The 24669-nt window shown below is 37.5% G+C and overlaps 1 protein-coding gene across 2 annotated transcripts in view; it reads right to left on the reverse strand.

The window, feature by feature from the left end:
• Positions 1–829: 829 nt before the first annotated feature.
• The window catches only part of Asb4 (ankyrin repeat and SOCS box containing 4), a 65145-nt gene continuing 41305 nt past the window's right edge, over positions 830–24669 (reverse strand). For both annotated transcript variants that reach the window (XM_046422598.2, XM_046422597.2), the window contains exons 3-5: positions 20081–20571; positions 7174–7287; positions 830–3030 (exon numbers count right to left, since the gene is read on the reverse strand). In XM_046422598.2, coding sequence (XP_046278554.1) covers positions 2842–3030; positions 7174–7287; positions 20081–20571 — 794 coding nt within the window. In that variant the 3' untranslated portion in view covers positions 830–2841. The remainder of the gene's footprint in view (positions 3031–7173; positions 7288–20080; positions 20572–24669) is intronic.

Raw genomic sequence — 24669 nt, forward strand, 5'->3', positions numbered from 1 at the left:
TAAGTACGATGTTTGCATTTCAAAGAAAATGAGTGAATATTCAAGAGTCATTTTTTAAAAAGTTTTGAAAGTGTATGAACTTAGGACTTTTGTGAGTTCTTCCCAATCAGATGAGTAATACAAATATCAGGCTCAGCTGTCTTTTCCAACACTGATAACCCGCTGCAAATGGTTTGTTGCTTTTCTGAGCACTACCATTGACTTTCCACTGCTGCGTTTTTATCAGAACCCACTGGGTTCAGGATGGAAGGACAAAGTGGAGATGTAACACTAGGTGATTAAAAAATAAAACAGGAGTCTGACTAGATCCAGAGAAGTGAGAAAACCAGACAGGTGGTCTTTTCTTCACATCATAGCCTCTATTTGGCGTGTAACTTACAGAAGATTGATGGCTTTTTCTTCAGGACGTTAGATGTCTATTTACAGGAAGTTCTCCCAGAAAGCAACACAGGCGTCATGAGGATGTAATTTCTTCTGCTGCTTTGCCCAGGGTTGAGAGGATGGTGAGAATGAGGGGAAATGAAAAACCCCAGGACAACAGAAGAGGTGAGAAGTGGAGGAGAGTGAGTCAGCACAATTTGTTCATTATTATTAAAACACTCTTTTCCCTGTAGCACTAGCCTGGGTTTTACTTGCTTTTCCACCATCTTTACCCTTTACTTTCTTCGGAAAGCATTATTCATTCACGGGCACAACTCTTCATTCTCTTTTTCTTTTTAAATGTTGAAGGAAGCAATGAAATATGTAAAGTTCTTCAGTGTCACTGCTGAAAAGTCAACACTGTGTTAGGAAGATGAGTTTTATCAGTAAATAAACAGCGCTCAAAGAGGAAAGGAAAAAGAAGAGCTTTATTTAAGTTCTGTAAAGTTCAAAAATGAAGGAAAAAAAACTCACTTTAAGTCCACAAATAAACATTTCAAAATGAGTATTCACATATTCTATGCTAGACCGATACAGATGTTTAAACACACACAAGCTAGCTGGAAACATTACTATCTCCCCATAGGAGGAACACCACCTCCCCTCCTCCTCAGCATCAGCTTACTTATCTAAGTCAGTATGTCACAGATTTTTCTGCCAGAACATTCCCGACAATGGAGGAGAGCTTGCAATCCTTCAAATGTTCCTCCGTGTGTTCTATACCGCTCGCTACAAGTATACTACTTTTTGAAAGTTCATGTTTTATATGAATAATTCATGCAAATTCAGCATTCTGTCCTATGATAGAGAGCTCACATTCTCCTAAGTTAGTTGAGTAGAACTAATATTTCAAAAAGATTATTATATCTACCTATGGTTTTTCTTCCACAGCACAACTGGGTAGGAGAATCCCAGTTCAGAAGCACAGCCTACTGGTAGTCTAGTGGAATATTTGACCACATCTCTATTCAACACACAAGCATACAAAGTTATATATGATGGAGGACCACACAAATAAAAGACACCTGCTTGCAACTGGCAAATATATTTGTTTGCATTTAATTACTTCTGCTTTAACCTATAAAAAAAAGCAATGCTAAGATGCAATAAACTTATCTAAAAGTGACTAGCAAGAACAAAAAAAGTGAAGCAAAGTTAGCCTCATAAACCAAGAGACCTAGAGGTGAATTATCTACGTTCCTCTTTCTAGCCAGTCTGATTAACACACTTATCTTTCCAAGTTTCTCAAACTTGTACCATTTTCAAAAACTCTATTTACTTCCTGAAACCAGCTGTCACTAGCAAAGAGCTCCTTATCTTCTAGCTAAAACACTCCACGTGTCAGTCTATTACATAAAAAGAGCAAAATAGCTGACCAAGTCTTTCCCCTTACACCCTTGCTATCAATAGCCCACTTTCCTGACCTTCCTTGTCCTACATACAGGAGCCACTGAGTGGGTATTATTTTTCTCAAAGAGTCCAGGAAGGTACTAAATAGGAAACTAAACTAAGACAATATCTGGATGTTCAGGGACACTCAAATACTTTTACCCTAACCACAGCAGAAGATCCCTCTACTTTACACAATCCCTTCACTCTTTATTATCATGCTTCAAAGAAAAATCACACACTTCATGTCAGAAACACAACTCTGAAAGCAATAAACATGAGTCTGCACCTGTACTCTTGCCCCGATCTCTTCTATAGCAGTTGCCTGCTCATAGGTCCGGATCCTCAAGCTAAATGGTGAGATCCTGGAGAGCAGGAGTCCCATTGACTCATCTCTGCATCTCCAGTCTCGCTTAATGGGTGTATATTGAAATGGCCATTCCTGACTATTAAGTGGACTGGTCTTCCCTTCTCATTTCTAATCAGACTCAAAGATCTCCCTGTTTTGCCTGTGCTCATGTGCGTTCTTCACTAAAATTGAGGAGCCTGGTGTGGGGAATAGGAGTTTGCAAAACTAGTGACAGTAATTACTGCTGAATGGTCATGAAGGAACACGCCAAGTTTAAGAGGCCCATCACAAAACCTGCTATGTTGCGAATTATATGGTAATGTAAACTTATTACTGATAAGGTAGAGAGTGAGAATGGTTGTAAGAAAACATGGGTCCCTGATGAGATAATATATGCAAAGTTTAACATAATGTCTGGCACCTAGTAAGAGCGCTATACCTGTCAGCTGTTACTGTCATACCAGTACCTTGTGAACACATTCTTGTCTTTGAAAATTCCTTAACTTTCCTTGTTTATTTCCCCTCACCATGATACTCCAGGATTAATGACATAGTGTTTTTAAAGTGTTTTGAAATCCCTGAAGTGTTATAATCAACCCAAGTACCATTTTATTTATGCAAACTGTGTCTACCCAGCGAGTCCACTTAAATATCTAGGATTGGGAACTGCTGTCTCATAAGGCTTAATAAATGATTCCCTCTGGCTCTAAAAGCAAGTACTTTTTCAATGACAATGGGAGGGAAAGCAAAGGAATTGCTTTGTGACATCTGTTGTGTAATGCTCGTCGAATGGCACATCTCGATAAATGCATGAGGGTTCTTGGAGAGTTGCAGCATACGGTGAAGAGAGAGTGGTAGAAATCAAAGTATCTCTGTAAAGGAAGGCAAGACAGGTTAACGTTACAAAGGCCCCACCGTTTATATGAATAAAAATCAACAGTGATGCATTCAATCCCCACTTTATACCTGAGGGCAGCCTTCTAGGGTCTCTGATGTTGAGACAAAATTAAACATCAAGCTGAGATGAAGAGGTAAAAGGAGGTACATAAAGAGCCAGGAGGGGAAATAATACTGCACAACTCAGAACCCAGGAAATGAGAGAAAACATACTTACGTGAGCTATCTGGATCTTTTCAGATTAATCTAATATTATTTCATGTCCTTTATGTGTCTTGTGTGACCTCTAGATTCATTTATTTAATGGGAGTAGAGGATTAATGAAGCTCAGTCAAGTGAAGCAACTTTTAAAAGTAAAAGAGCTTAGTAAGTAGCAGAAAACAATTGCACACCTAAGCCATCGACCTCTAAGTCCAGGGAACTTTGCACTCTATACTTGATGCCTCTCTGTGTGTTGAGGACAGTCTGTGATTTTAAAAGCAAGGACAGGGTGCTCTGGGGAAGGACTGCTTTACAGAGATAGCAAAGTACATAAGTCTACAGGTGAACTTGGCTCTGCCAGGGGCTTTCTGTATGATTCATGGCTTGTTTGTAATACTCCATTTCCTGACTAACAATAACTACATCAAGGCATTTAAAAGTTAGTAAAATAATCCACAGACACTACTAAAATCCAGAGTATCATCAGAAAGTATTTTGAAAATTTATACTCCAATAAGCTAGAAAATCTGAAAGACATGTAAAAATTCCTAGAGACATCCTACCCTCTCAAATTGAACCATGAGGATATAGAAAACTTAAACAGATCAATATCAAGTAATGAAATTGAAGCAGCTATCAAAAGCCTTCCAACAAATAAAAACCCAAGACTAGGCGGATTCTCAGCTAAGTTCTACCAAAACTGTAAAGGAGATGAATACCAGTCCTCCTCAATAGAAAAGGAGGGAACACTGTTGAATTCATTCTGTGAAGCCAGTATCACCCTGATACCAAAACCAGAAAGAACACTTCAGGCCAGTATACTTGATGAACATAGATGCAAAAATGCTTAATAAAATATTGGCAAACTGCATACAAAAACACATTTAAAAGGTAGTGCACAATATACATCTAAAAGTATTCCCCACTTGTTTAAATGGGTGAATAGGAAAATTTGTTATAAAACAGCAAATCAATCTCCTTTCCCTTAATAAAAATTTGAAAAGGAAAAAAAAAGTGCACCAAGATCAACTGTGTTTCATCCCAGGGAGGCAAGTTTGCTTCAAGACATATAAATTAATAAACAGACCACATAATCCACCATATAAATAGTCTTAAGGATAAGAATCACATGGTTATCTCAATAGATTCAGAAAAGCATTTGACAAAATGCAGCACCCATTTATGTTTAAAACACTAGAAAAACTAGGGACAGAGAGGACTTACTTCAACATTCTAAGGCTATATACAACAAACCTAGGGCCAATATCATACTGAATGGATAAAAAAGCATTTCTTGAAAGCATTTCCTCTATAACCAGGAACAAGATAAGGATGCCTACTCTTACCACTCCAATATAGTCCTTGAAACTCAAGACACAGCAATTAGGCAAGTGAAGGAAATGAAGGGGATACTAATAGGAAAGGAGAAGTCTTTGTTTGCTGATGACATGATTCTAAATTTAGAAGACTGTAAAAACTTCACCAGATTTCTTGAGCTGGTAAATAAATTTAGTAAAACAGCAGGATATAAGATCAACATATATAAATTAATCACTTGCCTATACTACAATAGTGAATCTGCTGGAAAAAAAAATTAGGAAATCTATCCCATTCACAATAACCTCAAAAAACATAAAATAAAATACTTGGGAATTAAGCCAATGAAAGATGTGAAGGACCTCTACAATGAAAACTATAAAACACTGAAGAAAGGAATGGAAGAACTTAGAAGATACAATGACCTCCCATGTTCTTGAATGGGCAGGCTTAATATTTTCAAAATGGCCATACTACCAAAAGTATTATACAGATTCAACGCAATCCTCATCAAAATACATTCTTCACTGAACTAGAAAAAGCAGTTCTAAAATTCATTAGGAAAAATAAGAAACTCAGAATAGCCAAAGCAATCGTAAGCAAAAAAAAAAAAAAAAAAAAAAAAGCAATGTTGGAGGCATCACAATATCAGACCTCAAATTATACTACAGAGCAACAGTAACAAAAACAGCACTGTACTGGCACCAAAACACACATAAAAACCAATGGAGCAGAATAGAAGATACAGAGACAAACCCACATAAATACAATTATCTGATGCTAGACAAAGGTGCCAAAAACACACTAGAGAAATGATAACCTTTTTAACAAATGGTGCTAAGAAAACTGGTTATCCATATGCAGAAGAATGAAACTTAAATCCTACCTCTCACCCAAAATTCAACTAAAAGTAGTTCAAAGACCCAGGAATTAGACCAGAAACTTTGAAATTGCTAGAAGAAAATGTAGGCCCACTGAGTTCCTTAACAAGATTCCTAAAGCACAAGAAAGAAAAACAAAAACAAAACAAGAATCAATAAGCGGGATGGCGTCAAATCAAAAAGCTTCTGCACGGCAAAGAGAACAATTAAGAGTGTGAAGAGAGAGCCTACAGAATGGGAGAAGATCTTTGCCACCTGCTCCTCAGATATGGCATTAATATCCAGAATATATAAAGAGCTCAAAAGCTTAACACCAAAGAAAACCCCAAATATCCCAATTAATAAATGGACAAAATAACTAAACAGACACTTCTCAGAAGAAGAAATGAAAAAATGTTCAACATCTCTAGGTAAATGCAAATCAAAACTACATTGAGATTTGATCTCATTCCAGTCAGAATGGCAATGCTCAAGAATACAAATAGTAATGTGTTAGCAAATATGTTGGGAGAGAAGTACATTTGTACATTGTTGGTGGGACTGCAAATTAGAGCAACCACTCTGGAAAAGCAGTACAGAGACTTCTCAAAAACTAGGAATAGAACTACCATATGCTCAGCTATCCCACTCCTCAATATATATCCAAAATATTTTAAATCAGCATACTATAGGAAGACAGCCACATCAATGTTTATAGCAACACAGTTCACAAAGGCCAAACTATGGAACCAAACTAGGTGCCTTTCAATAGATGAATGGAGAAAGAAAATGTGTTATGTAAACACAATGGAGCATTACTTAACTAGAAAAAAGAATGAAATTATGGCATTTGCTGGTAAACGGATGGAAGTGGAGACTATCATGCTAAATGAAATAAGCCATATCCCAAAAGTCAAAGGTCTAATATATTCTCTGATATGCCAAAGCTAATCCAAAATAAGGGGGAATAAAGAAAGAAAGAGAAGGAAAAAAGGGGAAGGAATTCCATCAAAATAGAAGAAAGGTTGGTAACTAGATGAAAGGGATTAAGATGGAGGGAGAGACAGAATAAGGGAAGAACAGTGGAATAAATCTGACCTAATTTTGTTATATACATATATGAATATACCACAGTGAATCTCACCATCATGTATACCCATAAGACACTAATTGAAAAAAAAAAAACCTATAAGTAAATAGCAGAAGGATCAGTAAAATAGAGGGAAAGAAAAAGGTGAAGGAGAGAGAAAGGAGAAGTACTGGGGACTGAATTATAGCAAATTATATTCCATGCTTTTATAATTATTTCAAAATTAATCCTAATATGATATATAACTAAAAAGAAACAATTTTTAAAAGGAAGAAAAAGTTGGGTGAAATGATCTACACAAAAAAAACTATAATTTCCTGGTTTAAAATATTATATAAACAACCCCAAATCTTATTATTTAATTCATCTAAATTGATGGAAAGTAATACTTCCACCTTTCTTTCTTTATTCAACTTGACCTTAAATAGAGAAATTCCCTGAGAGACTTCTTAATGTTGTATGTTTGATAAAGCTATAAACTTTCTATCAAATATATATAAACCTGAATTTACAACCCTTTTCTCATTATATTTGAAAAGATTTTTTAAATATTTTCAAAAACAATATTTTTTATTAGAAATTTCCATACTTGAATTTCAGTCTATCAATACTTGGTAGTGAAAACCATAGGAAACAAATTGATTATTTACCTCCAAGTCATCATCCGGGATGGCTCTTCTCCACTTTATGTTCCACCTGATGTGTTCATAGGCATTGACCACCACTTCAATTGCTTTGGGACAAGAATGGCAAGCCTGTATCACCTGCAGGGGAAGCACAGAGTTTCAGTATTCAATGCACACATATGGTTCATGCATTCTGCTCACAGAAACATCAAGAATTCATAGCTCATGGCTGGGTACAGTAACATGCATGTGTAGTCACAGCTACTTGGAAGGCTGAGGCAGGAGCATCCCTTGAGCCCAGGAGTTTAAAATCAAGCCAGGAGAAAGAAAGAAAGGTGCGGGGGAGGGAGGGAAGTGATTAACAGATTCCAGTCCTGCTAGGCTCCCTGGAGAACTTAATTTCTTTGATATGTCTCATGGTAGATAGGCCTATTAATAAAAGCAAACTACCTTCCTTTACCATCTTCAGTGAAAACGAGGTGCTAATAATGCAGCTAGGATCCTGAAGAATTACTTGCCCTGCCCATAACTGAAGCAATTTTGAGAGAGATGTTCTCAGAATATTCTTCCTGCTGCCTGGGAAACTCTCCTAGGTCTACAGAAAATTTTGTTCTCAAAAATCTGAAAGTCAGTAATTCAAGGACCGAAGCTCATTGATGATCATGAGATAAAGCAAACGTCAGAGTAAGTAGCATGCGTGTTGACCAAAGGTATCTCCCAGTACATGCCTGAAGAGGATTAATGTCACACACTAAACCACACTCACTGGTTACTATGGAATTTTAACTTTCATGAACAAATAAAAGATGACATGAAACTTAGTTATTTCATTAGCACCCTGTTCAACAGTTCATTGGCCAACCAGAACACAGGAAAGTTGATTCAAGCTGGCTAACATGTCCTATAGAAGAAAGAATAATTTCATTTTAGATTTTAGACCAAACTGTATATTTCTTCAATTCACTTAACAGACGTTTGATGTGGCCATAAGGTTTGTATCTATCTCAACCATAGTCAAGTACATTATAATGGTAAATATATATATATATATATATATATATATACCCCCAAAATAAAATACATTGGTTCCTAGTGAGAGATTGATCATAAGGATGAAAGAAAAAAACCAATGGAGACAATTGGTTGGCCCATGTATGTAAGTGTTACTTTACATGGTTTTTAAAAATAGGAACTAAAGAAATTCTAAGGAGAACTGTTTGGATTGTGGCCGGTTAAGAAAGATTTCTTGGAGGAGTTGAATTCAACTTGCAGCTACGTTCCACCTGATGTGTTCATAGGCATTGACTACAACTTCGGTTGCTTTGGTGTGTGTCATGGAGAAGACTAAGGTGTGTGTGCACCCACCCTGCTTGCACATAATCAACAAATATAGCTCTCCTGCTGAAACAGAGGTACTTCAAAACCTGCAAGGAACAACAGTTTTATCCAAAGGCTTTCTTCTTTCTCTTTTTCCTGATCATACAAAGTTACTCTCTAACTCCTGGCATGATACGTCAACAGGAGCCACACCTGTTTCTAGTTCATTTTTAATAATAAAAAGCCCTCCAGTCATTCTAGATATAAGAACAATGTCATTTCAGTAATTAAAATGTTCATTAACTGAACAATTGGAACTGCAATTTTTATTTCTAGGGTCCTCTCTCCTATAGCCCAGTCCTGCTTCAAGCTGTAAAACTCCTGTGGAAATGGAGGTTTTGTGGGTAGGATGTAGTAGGAATACTGGTTCTTTGCCCCCTGGTTCCTGGTACTCAGCTCTCTTTAGGTCTTTGGAATTTCCAGAGTTACAGAAGAATCTTTGGTTACATGCAACAAGCCCCATTGGTAAGGAAAGAACAAGTTTTGACTTTTGGGGTTTTGGCATGTTTTTTTTTTTTCAGCACTTCTCCTACCACCACAACCTCCAGGGAGGGGAGAACTGGAGGTCAAGTTCAATCACCAATGGCCAATCATTTAATCAATCATGACTATGTAATGAAACTTCAGCAAAAACTCCTAAATCAGGTAAGGTGTTTTGGCACACACCTTTAATTCCAGCCAACTCAGGAAACTGAGGCCAGGTGATCCCAAGTTCAAAGCCACTTAGTGAGACCCCAGGAAACTTAGCAAGACCCTGTCTCAAAATAAAATTTTAAAAAGAGGTTGGAGATGTAGCTCAGTAGTTGAGCAACCCTGATTTCAATATCCCATACCACAAACACACACACACCCGCACCTCCTAAATTACCCCACCTCTTCAATCAGAGTTTCTGGGTAGGTGACTACATTCAAGGGCTTGGAGGTGATGTGCCTGTGGAAAACAGTAGTTCTTCTCTGCCTCCATATTTAGCCCTATTGTTCTTCTTTTTTTCCTTTTGTAAATTTTAATTTGTTATGACAGCAGAATGCATTACAATTCATATTACACATATAGAGCACAATTTTTCATATATCTGGTTGTACAGCAAGCACAAAACTCAACTCAAAGTGGATCAAGGGCCTAGGAATTAAACCAGAGACATTGTGTCTATTAGAAGAAAAAGTAGGCCCAAATCTCCATCATGTCGGATTAAGCCCCAACTTCCTTAATAAGACTCCTATAGTGCAAGAATTAATATCAAGAATCAATAAATGGGATGGATTCAAACTAAAAAGCTTCTTCTCAGCCAAAGAAACAATCAGCAAGTTCTTCGTGGGCACATACCTGGGCACGTTTTCATTTAAAACCTACCCCACAAATGGGCCGCCAAGGGAAGTGACCCATACCAGTGAAGGTGCTTCTGACTCCCAATGAAAACACTTCTCTCTCCTATGCCACTGGACAAGCAGCTCTAATCACAAACTTGCTCCTTTCACTTCCTTCATCATGAGTTACATATCAGTCCTATTTTCCCCCTTGAAGAGAGAGACCGTAAATTAAGCTCTCTAAGGAATCCTCCTCAGACACCTCTCACTGGTGTAAGAAAAGGAGAAGGCGCTTAGTCCTCCACCATCAGAAGAAAGTCATGCCTCTGCATGTCAATGACTCTGAAAAGAAATTTTCTTCCTAATTTCCTGGTCTGTTTCAACCCTTGACTTCATGTTTTTGAGAAAAAGATCACAAAACTAGTTTTTTTCCCACTTCCTTTACTAGTTCTTCATAAATCATCCAGCATCACATTTTTCAATGTAGAGTAGTGAGTACCTAATGTCTTAGAGTCTCATGAAAAATGATAACAGAAAGATTATTATTTTAATGCCCAGGTTAGTTAGTAAGTGTGAGTGTGTGTGTGTGTGTGTGTGTGTGTGTGTGTGTGTACGGTGGTCAGCTCAAACAGAGGGCCCCTGTCAGGAAAGAGTCAGAGCTAAGAGCAGGTACAACAAAGGCAGCTGACACTGGAGGGGCAGTGTGAAGACCTTGGGAAGGGTTAGAGCCAATCTATTCCCGCCATTAGGAGGCCTTTACTGAGTACTATGTTTGATACTATGACAGTAATTCTGAGAAGTTTATGACCTGTTTTTTTGATTTTTGTTTTTTGGGGTTAATTTTGTCTTCAAGGAGTTTACAACCTAGCTGAGGAGAAAAGACAGAAATTTCAAAGAGTTAGAGAGCAATATAAGTCAGTAAATAATAAAAGAACTAACTCAAAGATCATCAGGTGTCCCTTGAGCGCCATGAGCAAAAGCACAAAGGAGAAAACAAGCACATCAAGGGCAGCGAGCAGGGAGAGGCTGGAGGGGGCTGGGAGCAGCGGCTCAGCTCACATCAGTGTTAGCCCTGGAAATGGAGAGCAGGAAGCCACGGGAAAGAGTCTGCGTGGCCTCGTAATAATCAGATATGGGCAATAGAGAATACAACGTGGAAGCTTAAGGTCAGGAACAAATAGGGTGCCCCTGATAGACATGAGAAACCTGTAAGGGCATAGGAATTTGGGCACTGAACAGATAAAGAGCAGGAGGATATTTCATCTGTAATGTCTTAATGTCCACCAAAAATGTGCACAAAGATGGTTCTGACAAGAAGGCCAGGGTACAGATGGAGCTTTGTGCACCCCCAAAGCATGTGCTGGCTAAAGCTGGGATGCTGAGCAAATTCTAAGTGTATATAAATGGAAAAGATCAAGGACCAGCTTCAGAAATCCTAATAAGAGGAGGGAAGATGGAAACTTGAATGGCAGCTACCACAATTCAAGGACTTCCTATGTACCAAGGACTGTGTTGCATCTCTTCAGTTTAGCTTGCTGTAACCTCGAAAGTTTAAAAACACAGGTGGAGAAAATTGACACTCCAGGTCACTTAATCAGTAAAGGGTAGAGTCAGGATTCAAATGCAGTTCTGCACAAGTCCAAAGTGAAAAGAGAACTAGACATATCAGGGTAAAAGATGCCAAATGAACAGAGTGTTCAGACCTGGATTGTCACTGGGGTTGTGAAAACCCCAGAGATGAAGACAGATTAAATATTAACAGGTTTGATTAGAAGGCCAAGTTACCAGGAGTCAGGCAAACAGAAACAGGAAAGGACCAGATTGTGCGATAGAGGATGGGTGGACACTTGTAACTGGGGCTGATCCACCCTCATCTTTAAGACCCCTCACTTCAGAGTGTAAGGTTCTGAACCCTAATAAATAACTTGCCCTTCTGAATTAAGAACTCATTAAAAATGAAATGAAGATGACAAACAATTGGAGATTAGGCTGTCATCTTTATTACGGATGAAACTGACTACATGTTATATGTAGAGTTGTGGGGCCACACAAAGCTGGACTAACTCCCCAAATTAATTTTATTCCCCAAAAGTAAAGGCCTCTTCCCTAGAAGCAGAACTCGTGCCTGCAAACTTGCCACTCAGAAAAAGAGAGCAGTCAGACATCCCCTAGGTCCAAGGTATATTGAGGAAAATCACTTCCTCCTCCCCACTGGTCAGTCTGTTAATTGGAGTGAAAAGGTCAGGACAGAAGCTGATGGGGGGGTTACTGACCAGAATTTTCCTTATAAAAATTTGAGACAAAGGAAAGGGCTGTTCTCTAAATAATACATCAAATTTAGCTTCAGTGGGAATCAGGAACAAGAAGATATGATGAGAGGATCATCAGAAGGGGATATTACCCCCCAAAAATTTTTTTAAAAGAATTTTCTGCATCTAACACATCTGTATATGCCCATCCCTTCCCACACACGTGGGTGGCTTGAAATTGGCCATGATAAGAGTGTTTACAACACAGAAATCACAAGGTCATGTTTAAGTTTAATCTGTATTGGAAACACAGCCTCCATTAATTTATTAAGCCTAGATACCAATGACACAATAAATCAAGGCCTGCTTAGTATTATAGTGTTTTCACTATACAGACAAGAACACAGATATATACAGTAAAATAATTAGGAAATGCAGAGAATAGAATTAGGAAGTAACAGGGTTTTTTTTTTTTTTTTGCTTTCTTTTAGTATATTTTACCTGTTTTAAGTTTATGATTTGAGTTTTAATAATGGCTGCATGTAACAATCAGATCTCAAAACTTTTGATAATTTCACACTCAGGTCTCATAGGTTACTGGAGCCCAATTCCAATACAAGGTTCTTTGAATACTCCCCATATTTAAGAAGCTCAGTCACAAGCCAAGACAGACTCAATGTACACACTGAAGTTCTGAATCAGTAAAGGCATCAGAAGTATCCTGCCCCATGATCTGATCCAAATGACCAAGATGTGAACACTGATTTAATGAGAGGACATATTCACAAGCATATTCTGGGTACAATTCATAGAGTCGTGCCACTGACCATGGCTTTTTAAGCAAGCAAAGAGCAACCCTATATTATCAGTCCATAATGGGGTAAGAGGGTTACTGGAGCCGGTCACCCACTGCTAGTGGACCTCTGAAGACCCAGCATTCCTGAGCCTACAGAAAGTGAACTGGAAGGATCTGAGTTCATGACCATGAGGTGGGCAGGTAATTTCACAACACCATGGTCTGTGAAAATTGAGGTAAATGGGGCTACTCTTTTCTTGGGGTTGTGGTGAGGATGTTAGAGATGTACCTGTAAACAAAAGACATAGACAAAAGCTAAAGCTTCCTAAATGCTGAGCACTAGTTATAAACTGCCATCATAGCATAACAAAATGTTAAGAGTTGCAAGAGACCCTAGAGATAAAACAGTCCCCCTAATATATGGAGATGAGGAAATTGAAACGTGGGTTTTTGTTTAAAATTCAAAAGAATTTCCTTGTTAATTCAAAGATTTTGCTAATACTCAATATGGAATAGCATCCATACCATAAAGACTTCCAGACACATTCATTCCTCTGTAATTGAGGAATCCAATAAATAAATAAATAAATAAATAAGTTACCAATATGGACATGATAGCTATAATTAGTCTATATCAAAAACATACTTATTCTAAGCCTGGTGCAATGATGTACACCTGTAATCCCAGCTACCTGGGAAGCAGAAACAGGAGGATCTCAAATTCAAGGCCAGCTTTGGCAACTTAGAGAGACCCTATCACAAGAAATAAAATAAAAAGGGCTAGAGATATAGCTTAGTGGTAAAGCCCTTGCTGTGTGTTCAGTGCTCAGTGCCGCACCAAAAAAAAAAAAAAAAAAATATATATATATATATATATATATATATATATATATATATACACAAACACACACACACACACACACACACACACACACATATATATGGAATTTATAGAAAAAAGAGTTTAACAGGAGGCTCAGCATATGGTTTAAGGGTCACTCAAAAAAACTGATCTTTATGCTCTGCATTCATTCCCAGGCTACACTGGCTCTTCAAGGGATCCAAACGACACAGTTGATTTGTCCCTAGGTTTCCTTACCTCCTCCCTCCTTGAGAACACAGAGCAACTGAGGCAGAATAGATGTGGCTAAAAGTTATTCTTCTCTTGCTTCATGTTACCTACTTCTTAGCTGGGGTTGCCAGACTTAGTACATAACAATAATGCAGGCTGCTCAATTTAAATTTGAATTTCAGACAGACAACAAATAAGTTGTCATATAAGTATGTCCCCAGTTTTGCCTGAGAAGGGGTTATGCAAAAATTTGTTATGTATCTAAAATTCACATTGAACTTAGTAACTGCTATTTTTTTTTTAATCTGGAAATCCTATTCCTAGTCCCTGTTAAAAAATAGTTAAAACTCAGTTGTGCATATGGGAATGTAAAGCATTTGTGGTTTGGGAGCCAAACTTCATGTGTTTGGTGTTTCTATTTGCACCCACCAGGTCCCTGCATATCACAGGGAGATGAATTCTCTATTTTCATTAGGGTTAAAAAAAATTAGGTGGTTCCAAATCTTAACTTTCTGCAATCTTTAAATGCAAGAGGTCCAAAGTTTCCACCACTGTCATTAGTTTTTGCTGACACTCTCACTACTACATTTTCTGCTGACAGAAGACTTGGTTCTGGGGGGCAGGAAGGCTCTTGTTAGCTTGACGGCCTCCCATCTCTCCTCACTGGCTTATTCTAGAACTAAGACCAACTGGACGCCCCTTCTCAGGCCTCAGTAATTTCGCCAGACGATGGTAACAAAAAAACACCCTCAAAGGTAGCAAACTTAAATTATCACTTGATGCCGACTGTCAGAACCTGGATCATCAAATGACAATGGACTGCTCTAGACCCCAAAGACAGACATCACTGTCTTCTCTTTGCCTCTGTCTTCCTGGAAAGCAATAGACACCCTGAGAGCTTCATCCCCCACAAGTCTCTGGAGTCTCTGGCGTCATAAAAGAACAATTAGAAAAAAGAAAAAAAAAAAAACCCACCTCTGTGTACAGAGGTGACAGCTGGAGAGTTTTAGACACTTCCTCTCATCATCTCATCCTTAAATGCATAAATATCACCCATCAAAAAAAAAAAAAAAGATTCAAGACAAGTAGTTTCTGAGTAGTTCCTGTCACTCTTTCAATCCAGCTGCCACTTATAAGCCACTTCAGTAGAGAAATTGTAAAGCTACCTTTGACCTTACATATTGATATATTTTTGTGCAGAAATATGCTTGATAATCAAAGAGAACTGCTTGTATCCTGGGCTTCATATAAGCATTTTCCAATGGCAGAAATCATCCTTACCGCCCCCCAAACCCTCACGTTATCTTTCCCTCCCCTAGAAAAATGTCTTTCTTGCCCTACAAGAAATCCTAATCTTGGCTCCCTGGGGTGTCACTTCCTACTGAATTATGCTTAGAGGAAAAAAAATCAAATGTCCTTTTGTACCCTGGAAAGCAATTGCAGGCCCTATAATTCTTTTTTCCCCTGCTTATGTAATTTATACATTGGCTTTCAGTGAAATACACCCTCTACAAATTTGCTTTGTATTTGGAAGACAGCATCTTCAGCTCTGACCTTGTTCCTTGTAAATAAGGAAACTTAATTCCCCCTCCACAAGAGAACAAATCACTTTATCTTCTGGATAAATGAGTCAGTCATTTACTTGTCGTAAAGATGACTTTCTCTTTGGAATTTCGAGCTGTTGAGTAGTTGTTCTAAATCACTTTCAAGCATCTGCATAGTAAACTGAATAGTTTTTCTTCAGTTTTTCTTTGGAAGGGGGCCAGCTCTCTTACACATTCTGTTGGGTAGCAACAAAAAACGATTTTAATACCAGCCTGCTACCAGTAGCCAACTCTGTCTTAAATCTCTTTAGCATCCAGCCAAACTAGAGGAACATGGCAGAGCACGTAGAACTGAAAAAGAAAACACGAATGGTAGATAAGATGTTTCTTGGGACACAGGCTAGTGAAACCCCCAAGAGGGTTAGGAGGGGAGATGCCTACACTGAACCAAGAGCACATCTTTCCAGGAGGAACAGAAAAGGAAGCAGTGTGGTTGAGCACTAGCCCTGGACTCATGGAGGACAGGCTCACTCACTCACTCACTACTCAGACCTTCTTGAAAAGTTCATATTACTTCATTGTTCACATGAGGAATTTGGAGTCTCAGATTGAAGAACTTATTCAAAACTCATACAGGGGCTGGGGCTGAAGCTCAGTGTCAGAGCACTTGCCCAGCCTGTGTGAGGCACTGAGTTGGAGCCTTAACACCCCATAAAAATAAATAAATAAAATAAAGATATGCTGTCCATCTACAACTACCAAAAAAATAAAAAAATAAAAACTCATATAGGCAGGAAATAAATGGCCAAAGCAGGACTTGAGACCATAGTCTCTAAGCCTCCACTCTAAACCCTTCTCTTTGGTATCTTTCAAAGGATTGCCTTCATGAAAAATTTTCCTGAAGACCTTCCATACTCACAAGACTTCTTACTGGAGAATAGAAACTCCATTTAAAGGCCCATTCTTGCTAATCTGGCTCTTAAAAAGGAAGGAGGATAGGGTCTTTTAGTTATTTTCCTAGAAATTTCATGCAATCAGTAGTGAGTATCAAGAGTACAAACTCAGCATATGGTCTCTAATCAAGGGCTCAAGCACACAGTGTCTCTCCTTGCTTGGAAGTCCCCCAAAGGTCACAGTAGGCCCAGGAGTACTGATTCTATTGCTCAGCAGACAGGTAACAATAACAACAGTCATAGCCAGCATTTCTTTAATGGTTACCATGGCCCAGACACCATGCTAAACAACCTTAAATATTACCTCATTCAATTCTCAAAACAACCTTTGAGAAGGCAATTATTATTCCTGAATAAAGTGGTAGAGGATGTCTCTCTAGCTACTTATGCTCCATATCCCTCTCCATCCTTTTCTCTGGAGGGTAGGTGTCCTAGGAGCATAAATATGTGCAAAATTATGCTTTACCAAATGAGCTGTCTTCTAGAAGTTCTACTATGAAGAATACACAAAGCCTTATAAGACATGAGTGGGGAAAAAAGGTGGAAGTAGACCAAGGGAGAAATGTTAAAAGACACAGGTGAAGGTCAAGGTAAGAAACAGGGATAGTCTGCAAAGACAGAAAGTGGCCTAAGAGAAAGAATCATAAAATGTTTTCTAGGCCCTGAGCATATTTGTAAAGTGCTGTAAGTAGTATTAACTTCTTTCCAAAGGACTCAATTTACACACTTGCCAAGGAATAAAGGCAAGGTGCACCCATTTCACGGGGAAGAAACTGAGGCTCCAGAATCTTAATTTATTCAGTCGCTGTCTTATGGAAGTAATAAGACCCAAGTTTAACCCCCAAAGTCCATGTTTCCTTATTTCTGATATGAAAGCATAGCTAAATCTAGGATGAATGAGATGCATGTGACAAAAATTGAAAAACTAAAAGCAGGAACAAATTCATATGCAATTTAAAATTTTCAATTCTATATTCACATTTGAGGTTGTTAACATCTGTTATTTTAGCCAAGTCCAGAATGCCAATGTATGTTGAGAAAATAGAAGAAATCTAAACAATAGATATTTATAGCTAATAGATCACTATATTTTTAAGATACTTTAATACATTAAAAATAAGTTATATATTAAACATAGTTGATATATAATATGTAAATATAAGTTAATATATCTAATATATAATAAAATTTAATATAAGTTAATATATTAAATATAAATTTAAATAAGTTGCTGACTTTTCATAGGTTTTATTTCTAAAGATACAGTATAGCTGTTGTGATATGAAAATATTCTTTGATTCAAAAAATATTGAAAAATTTGAAAGCACAAGAAAGATGATAATTCACAACTGAAGCCAATCTTCAACAAAAGATTTTAGAGTATTGTTTGAAGCCATATATAGAGTACTTTCTCTTTTATAGAGACCTTTTTATTTTAAAATTATAGGGAAAATGTAAAGGTTAAATATCTACATGATTCTTGGTCCTTTCAAACATACGTAACTAAGATCCACAGGCAAATACAATTAGTAGCTAAAAATTGGGGGTATATAAAATTTGGTTTGAAAGAATAAGTAAGCCCCAGGTCTAAACTGATACAAAGATGTAAAAATTAATTAGGATGCATATGAACTATTCTAGGTCATGAACTGAAAGACTGGCTTGAAGATATATATATATATATATATATATATATATATATATATATATATTTTTTTTTTTTTTTTAAGTTAAGCTGGGCATGATAGTGCATGCCTATAATCCCAGCTACTTAGGAAGCTGAGGAAGGAGAATTATAAATTGGAGGCCAGCCTTCACAACTTAATAAAACACTGTCTCAAATTTTTAAAATTAAAAAGGTCTAGGGATGTAGTGGTAGAGCATCCCTGAGTTCAATCTCCAGTAGTACAAAAAATTAAAATTAAAAAAAAAATATATATATATATATTTTTACAATTGAAAGGGAGGCAATGTTTCAGAATTAAAGAGGTGACCACCCAGGTATCCCGCAGTGATGCAGAATCTGCCTTCATGGAAGTTCACAAATAGGACAAAAGTACTACTTCTGCCTAGAACCTGAAGAATTAAACAAAATGACCTCTTCAGGCATCTTCTTGTCTCATGATGTTTTAAGTTTAATTACATTTAATGAGTAATGTGTTATCAGAAAATACAGCAGAAACTAAGAGCTCAGGCTTCAAAGTCAGACAGTCCTCCATCTGAATCACACCCTTAACCGGTAGTCAATCATTTGGAATTGTCTATAAAAATTTTAGAAAGTCCCAGAACATTCTGAGCTTAACATATAATTTTAAGAAAAGAAATGACTTAGTCTTCTATTAAAACACTGACAAACAGGATAGTTTCTATTTCTATTTCTATTTCTAGAGGTCACAGGAGTCGCTGACTCCACCATATCTTCATCTGAATTCTCTCTAGGTTGTCCGTCTAGAGTTTGCCCTGAGTGCACTACCCTTAAATTCTTCAGCAGAACTTTTCTTCTGAATAATCCTCACATTGCAGGGCTTCAGATGAGGTCCTGACATTTTACCAAGGCAGGAGGTGGAGCTAAAACTTAGCTGGAATTCAGTAAAAATTCTGTTAATTTGATTTCTGTGGCCCTACATTAGCTAGCTGATCTACATTGCAAACTCTTCTCCTTCTAGTTAATTAAATTTTTAGAATGAGGGAGATTCTAGGTACAGCTTTCTCTGATTTCTCTAAAGTGAAATACATTTCGGCTACCAAACTAAGTACCCTCAGTAACCTAATGAAAAATCTTCTCTCTTCTCTGCTCCCATCACATCCTTTATTTCCCTACTTTATCATTTAGCATGGCTTATTATGTGTTAGTCTCTCCTACTAGATTCCAAACTACTTGAGGGTAGGTTCCATGTCTTAGTTATATCAACATTGTTAGCATTTGGTCCCTGCCAAACCATTAGAGATTATCAATCAATGTTGTTCTGAAAAGTGGTATGAAGTGTGATATTACAAGAATAAATAATGGAACCAAATCCATCTGGGAGTTAGGAGCTATAGTTGCAGTGGGCTATAGTTGCAGTGCTAGAACATACGTATATAATAATATATACCTTGTAGGATTGTTGTAACAATTTAATTAACATACCAAAATGCTTTCAACAGTGCGTTTAATTCTTATATGTAGAATAAATATAATTATTAGTCCTCAATAAATATTAGCTTCCATCAAACTGGAAAATGGAGTGACCCTTTCATGGCTACAAGCTAATTTATTCCAAAGCATGTTGAGGCATCTTGAGATCAGACATTCTGCTTCAAAGATGGCCAACCTGACACCATTCACCTTTCTGGAAACTCACCTCAGTCACCCAGAAAGTCACTATCAATTCACTGGTGTACATACAAGAATGAAAGATTATCTGCTACACTTGTTCTCATCCCTGACTCTCACACCCAGATTTCAAACAGACTTGGACTAGGATGAGGCAGCTAGAGCTAGGCATGTAAATGGAAGGTCAAGTTAGAGGTGGAGAGGTCGGTAGTCCAAGGACTCAAGCCTCAAACAAGCTTGAGTTACCTGGAGATTTAAGACAAGCACTATTTGCTTCTGGGTTACCCTTCTGAGTGGCCCAGGACCGGCGTAGCCTCACCTTATGGAACTGCGGAGGGTATATTCGAGCAGCCCCATGATTCAACAGCAGCTGGTAGCAGATCTCCGGCTGGGCAGCTGGTCGCACCGAAGTGACCTTCAGCACGTACTGGATAGCAGCGCAGCCATTGATATCCATGAGATTGGCTTCTGCACCAGCTTCCAGCATCATGTGCATGAGCACATGGTCACAATTCCAGGCTGCCTTGTGGAGGGGGGATTTAAAGTCGTCATCCCGGGCATTGACCTCCGCCTTGTTGTCGAGCAGCATGCGGCAGATGAGGTGGTGCTCCCTGCTGTACTCCTGCTCTTTAAAGCGGAGGGCCCAGTAGGTGGCGATGGCCAATGGCGTCTCCATGTGGGCGTTCACGCTGTCCACGATGGCCCCGTGCTCCACGTAGAAGGCCACCAGCTCAGAGAGGCCGAAGTGGGCAGCCGTGTGCAAGGGGGTCTCCTCATCCTGGTTGTTGGTTTTCATATTCACGTTTGCACCTAAAGGGGGAAATTGAGTCAGACAATTACTTATACTTATTTAGTCATTCTTCCCAGGGTTCATTGAACATGACTTTTCTGGGTGATTCCTTTTAACCCCTGACATCTCCCCTCCTGACCCAGTTCCATTTCTCATCCCCGTGGAAGTCACTCTTTTTAAACAACAGCGCCACCTCCTGGAAAGCCCACAAATGCACCCAGGGGAGGGGAACACAGAACAAAGAAGGCCTTGAAGCTCAGTTCCTAACTCCCAGGTGGATTTGGAAATATCAAATGATTTCTATAACCATAAAGCTTTTATTAACAAAATACCAAACGCCATTAAAATAAAGGTTATATCGCAAACTTTGAAGCTCAGATGGGTGACTTTAAGAATCATCGATTGTTTTGAATGTTTCTTCTCGTTCAAAGCTGATGAACCTAAAAGTTTGGTGCAGGAAAACTTCAGTGGCATAGAAATTACCCGGCCTTTTCATTGAAATCACAATCTTTGGAATACAATGAAAATACAGAAAATACATTTCTCTCTCTCTGGCCACCAAACTAGCCTAAAGGTCATATTTTGCATTAAAAAGGGTAAAAGCTACTATAATAGAAATACTCCCTGAAAGAAAGGAAATAATTTAGAGACTGTAATATGCTTGATTTATGGTTGAGAAAAGATATTAGAAATACATTTTTTGTGTGTGTGTTTGAAAAGCTCCTGGAAATATTTAATTCAACCCACTTATTTAACAGACCAGGAAACTGAAATAAATTATATTTTTTGATAAGTAATGTTAAGTACTAAAATGGTCAACTTGAGAAGCTGAAATTTCCCTTCTCCATCTAATTTAATATGGCGAACCAAATGACCCCTAGGGGGCCAAGTCTATAATCAATTCTAGAAATTTTTATAGCTACTTCAAGTGTAAGTCTGAAGAGATGTTATTATTGTTATTATTATTATTATCATTATTATTTCAATAACTAATATTTATTTTGCATTTACCCATGTGCAACCTTCTGAGCTAAATTCTTTTCATTTACTGCCTCATTGAATCTTCCCAGCAACTCTTCACAGTATGTGCATTTTTAATCCTAATTTTACAGATGAAGAAATTTGCACTTAACAATTTGCCAAAAGTACAACAAACTAGTAAGTAGCAGAATCATGATTTGGGAACATACAAGCTGGCTTCAAATTCCCTTATTACTATGCTATTCTACCTCACTATTATTTTTCTGCAGAAAATTTTTCTGTACATTACTTTTGTTTGATATTTGAAAAACAGAGCATAGTAGAAAAATAATGTTGCATTTTTTAAAATTCAAAAAATCTGTTCTCTATGGATTGTTCATTTATGCCCTTATTTATGGCATATGAAACATACTTGAGAAAAGCAATACTTCCACTACCAAGCTTAGTATGCTACACAAAATCAAACCTCCAGTGAGGTTTGCAAGAGCACATTGCTCTCTGCAAACTCTGAGACTGTGTACTTCTAAATTGCAGAAATTCGAGCTGCAACCAAGCTGATCTTCCACTGAGCCCCTGTATTCATCAGTATTCTGCCCTGGAAAAGTTCTGGGTGAGGTCTTCTTTCAGGTCAGGTCTTTGCTCAGGAGTGAAATGGAATGAACAAGCATGTTTTCCCAGCAGCCATGTGCAGGGTCACATCAGTCGCTGGAGACTTTCCAGTAAGGGAGAGAAGCAGAGGGTCAGGATGAAATTTTTACAGGCCAATGTGGAACAACTACATCCTTTATTTTTTAATGGACTTGGACGTTTACAATTGATCCTTGACCCCTTGGTACAACTAGATATGCAGCTTGGCTGTCTTTTCTGATTAGGAGCTCCTTATTTTTATACTTGAATTGTGTCTTTGAGAATAACTATTCCAGGGAATATTTAAAATTGGATGGTTTGACTACTTTTTGACTTTAGGTTTTGGGGATTTATTCAAGAAAATAGATCAGAAATATAATTTTTGGTGGACTTATACAAATATTTTTTTTTAATGTGAGAGTACAATGCATTAGTTTCCCAGAGCTGCCATAATAAAATATCACATGCTGGATAACTTAAAACAACAGAAATTTATTCTCCCATAGCTCTGGGGACTAGGAGTCTGAAATTAAGGTGTCAGCAGGGTTGGTTCCATCTGAAGGCTTGTGGGGGAGATCTCTCTCAGCCTCTCTCCTAGCTTCTGGTGATGGCTGGTAATCCTTGATGACCCTTCGCTTGCAGATGTCTCTGTTTCCATCCTCAAAGGGCATTTTCTTTGTGTCTGCTTTTCATATGACCATTCTCTTATAAGGACAGCAATCCTATTGCACTAGGGACCCACCCTGCTCTAGTATGACCTCATCTTAATTTAAGTAATGCCATCTGCAACAACCCTCTTTCAAATTCACATGTTGAATTACTGAAGATTGAGGCCTAAACCTATTTCTTTTTCTTTTTCTTTTTTTTTTTTTTTGCAGGGGTACGGGACATAATCCAACCTATAAAATGTAACTTGCATTATAGAGTATTTAAAATGCACATTTTAATTATCTTACATATATATTCACATATAATTATAACGTTACCATACATACAATTATATCCCAAGTCAAGAAATCAAACGCTTCTTTAAAAATTTTTTTTTTAGTTTTAGTTGGATGCAATACCTTTATTTTATTTATTTGTTTTTATGTGGTGCTGAGGATCGAACCCAGTGCTTTGCACGTGCTAGATGAGTGCTCTACCATGAAGCTATAACCCCAGCCCAGAAATCAAATACTTCTAGACCCAGAAAAGCCCTCTACTTCACTACTCTCTCCAAACACAGCTCCATTTTGCCAAAGGCAAAATTATCAGAGAATCAGGTGTATTCAGTTAATCAGATCTCTGCATTTCTTTTAGTTTTTCCACTTTTGTATATAACTCTAAACTAGTAGGTACTTTTGCACTTAGGATAGATGAAATCATGAACACATATTCATTTATGATTTGCTTCTTTCACTCAACATTATGCTGGGGAAAACAATCTATACCATCATGTTTAACACTCATTTATTCATTTTATTGTGTTCTATCTTTTAGAATAAGTAACTCATGATTTATGCATCCTACTGGTAATGGATATTTCCAGTTAAGTCATTCCAACCACAGTGTCAATCCTGTACTCCAGTGCTCATATACCAAAAAAAAAAAAAAATCTCTGGTTTCTATACCTATAAGTGGAATACCTATAAGTGGAATGGCTGGGGCATTGAGTATGTGTATCTTTAACTTCATTAGAGAGCATCAAACAGGTGGTTGTGCCAGTTTGTGCTCTAATGAGTATGTGTGAGGGTTCTTTCTGTGCCACATCCTCCTCAGCAGTAGTATTTTCAGTCTACTTAAATTTGGTCAATCTGGTGGATACTACATGATATCTCATTGTGTTTGAATGTTTTCTCTAATTATCAATTAAGTTAAACACTTTAATATTTGCATTACTTTTTATGTGCTATTATTAGTATTCCTAATACTAATATGTTAGTATGTGTTGCCATATTATCACTTTAAACATTTTTAAATAACAACATAATATTCCAGCAAGTAAGTGTACAACCTACTATTGGACATAGAATATATTTCCAAAATTTTGATCTTACAAGTTAGAACATCTGAAATAGGTTGAGGATCTTTATGAATGATTACCCAAAGTTACATTCATCTTTCCCATTGATGCATAAAAGTAGCTATTTCCCTCAACAGTATGTTATTATAAATTTTTTTTAAAAAATTTGATAGTTAGGAAGAAGAAATGGTGTCATTTTTAAAATCCGAATTCACATTTGATTAGTAGAGTTGAACATTTTCTTTGTAATTATTAAATAGTGGTGTTTCTTCTTTAGTCCATGGTCCAAATATTAATCTACTTATATATTGAATCTTTTATGCTTCATTTGCATTTTATGAACTCCTCACTAAATTAAAATGTAAGCTGATGCTATCATAGTGCTGTATATTTGAACCATTTTATTCAGATTTTTCCTAAATACAGTGGCAATAACTTTAGATAAGCCAACTTTTCCTTGTTTTTCTCCTCTTTATATTAGAATGTCCTACTTCTCTCAGAGGTT

The sequence above is a fragment of the Marmota monax genome, unplaced genomic scaffold, assembly GCF_021218885.2.
Source record: "Marmota monax isolate L192 unplaced genomic scaffold, Marmota_monax_Labrador192_F-V1.1 WCK01_AAM20220418_F8-fsc00144, whole genome shotgun sequence".
Classification (NCBI taxonomy): Eukaryota; Metazoa; Chordata; class Mammalia; order Rodentia; family Sciuridae; genus Marmota; species Marmota monax.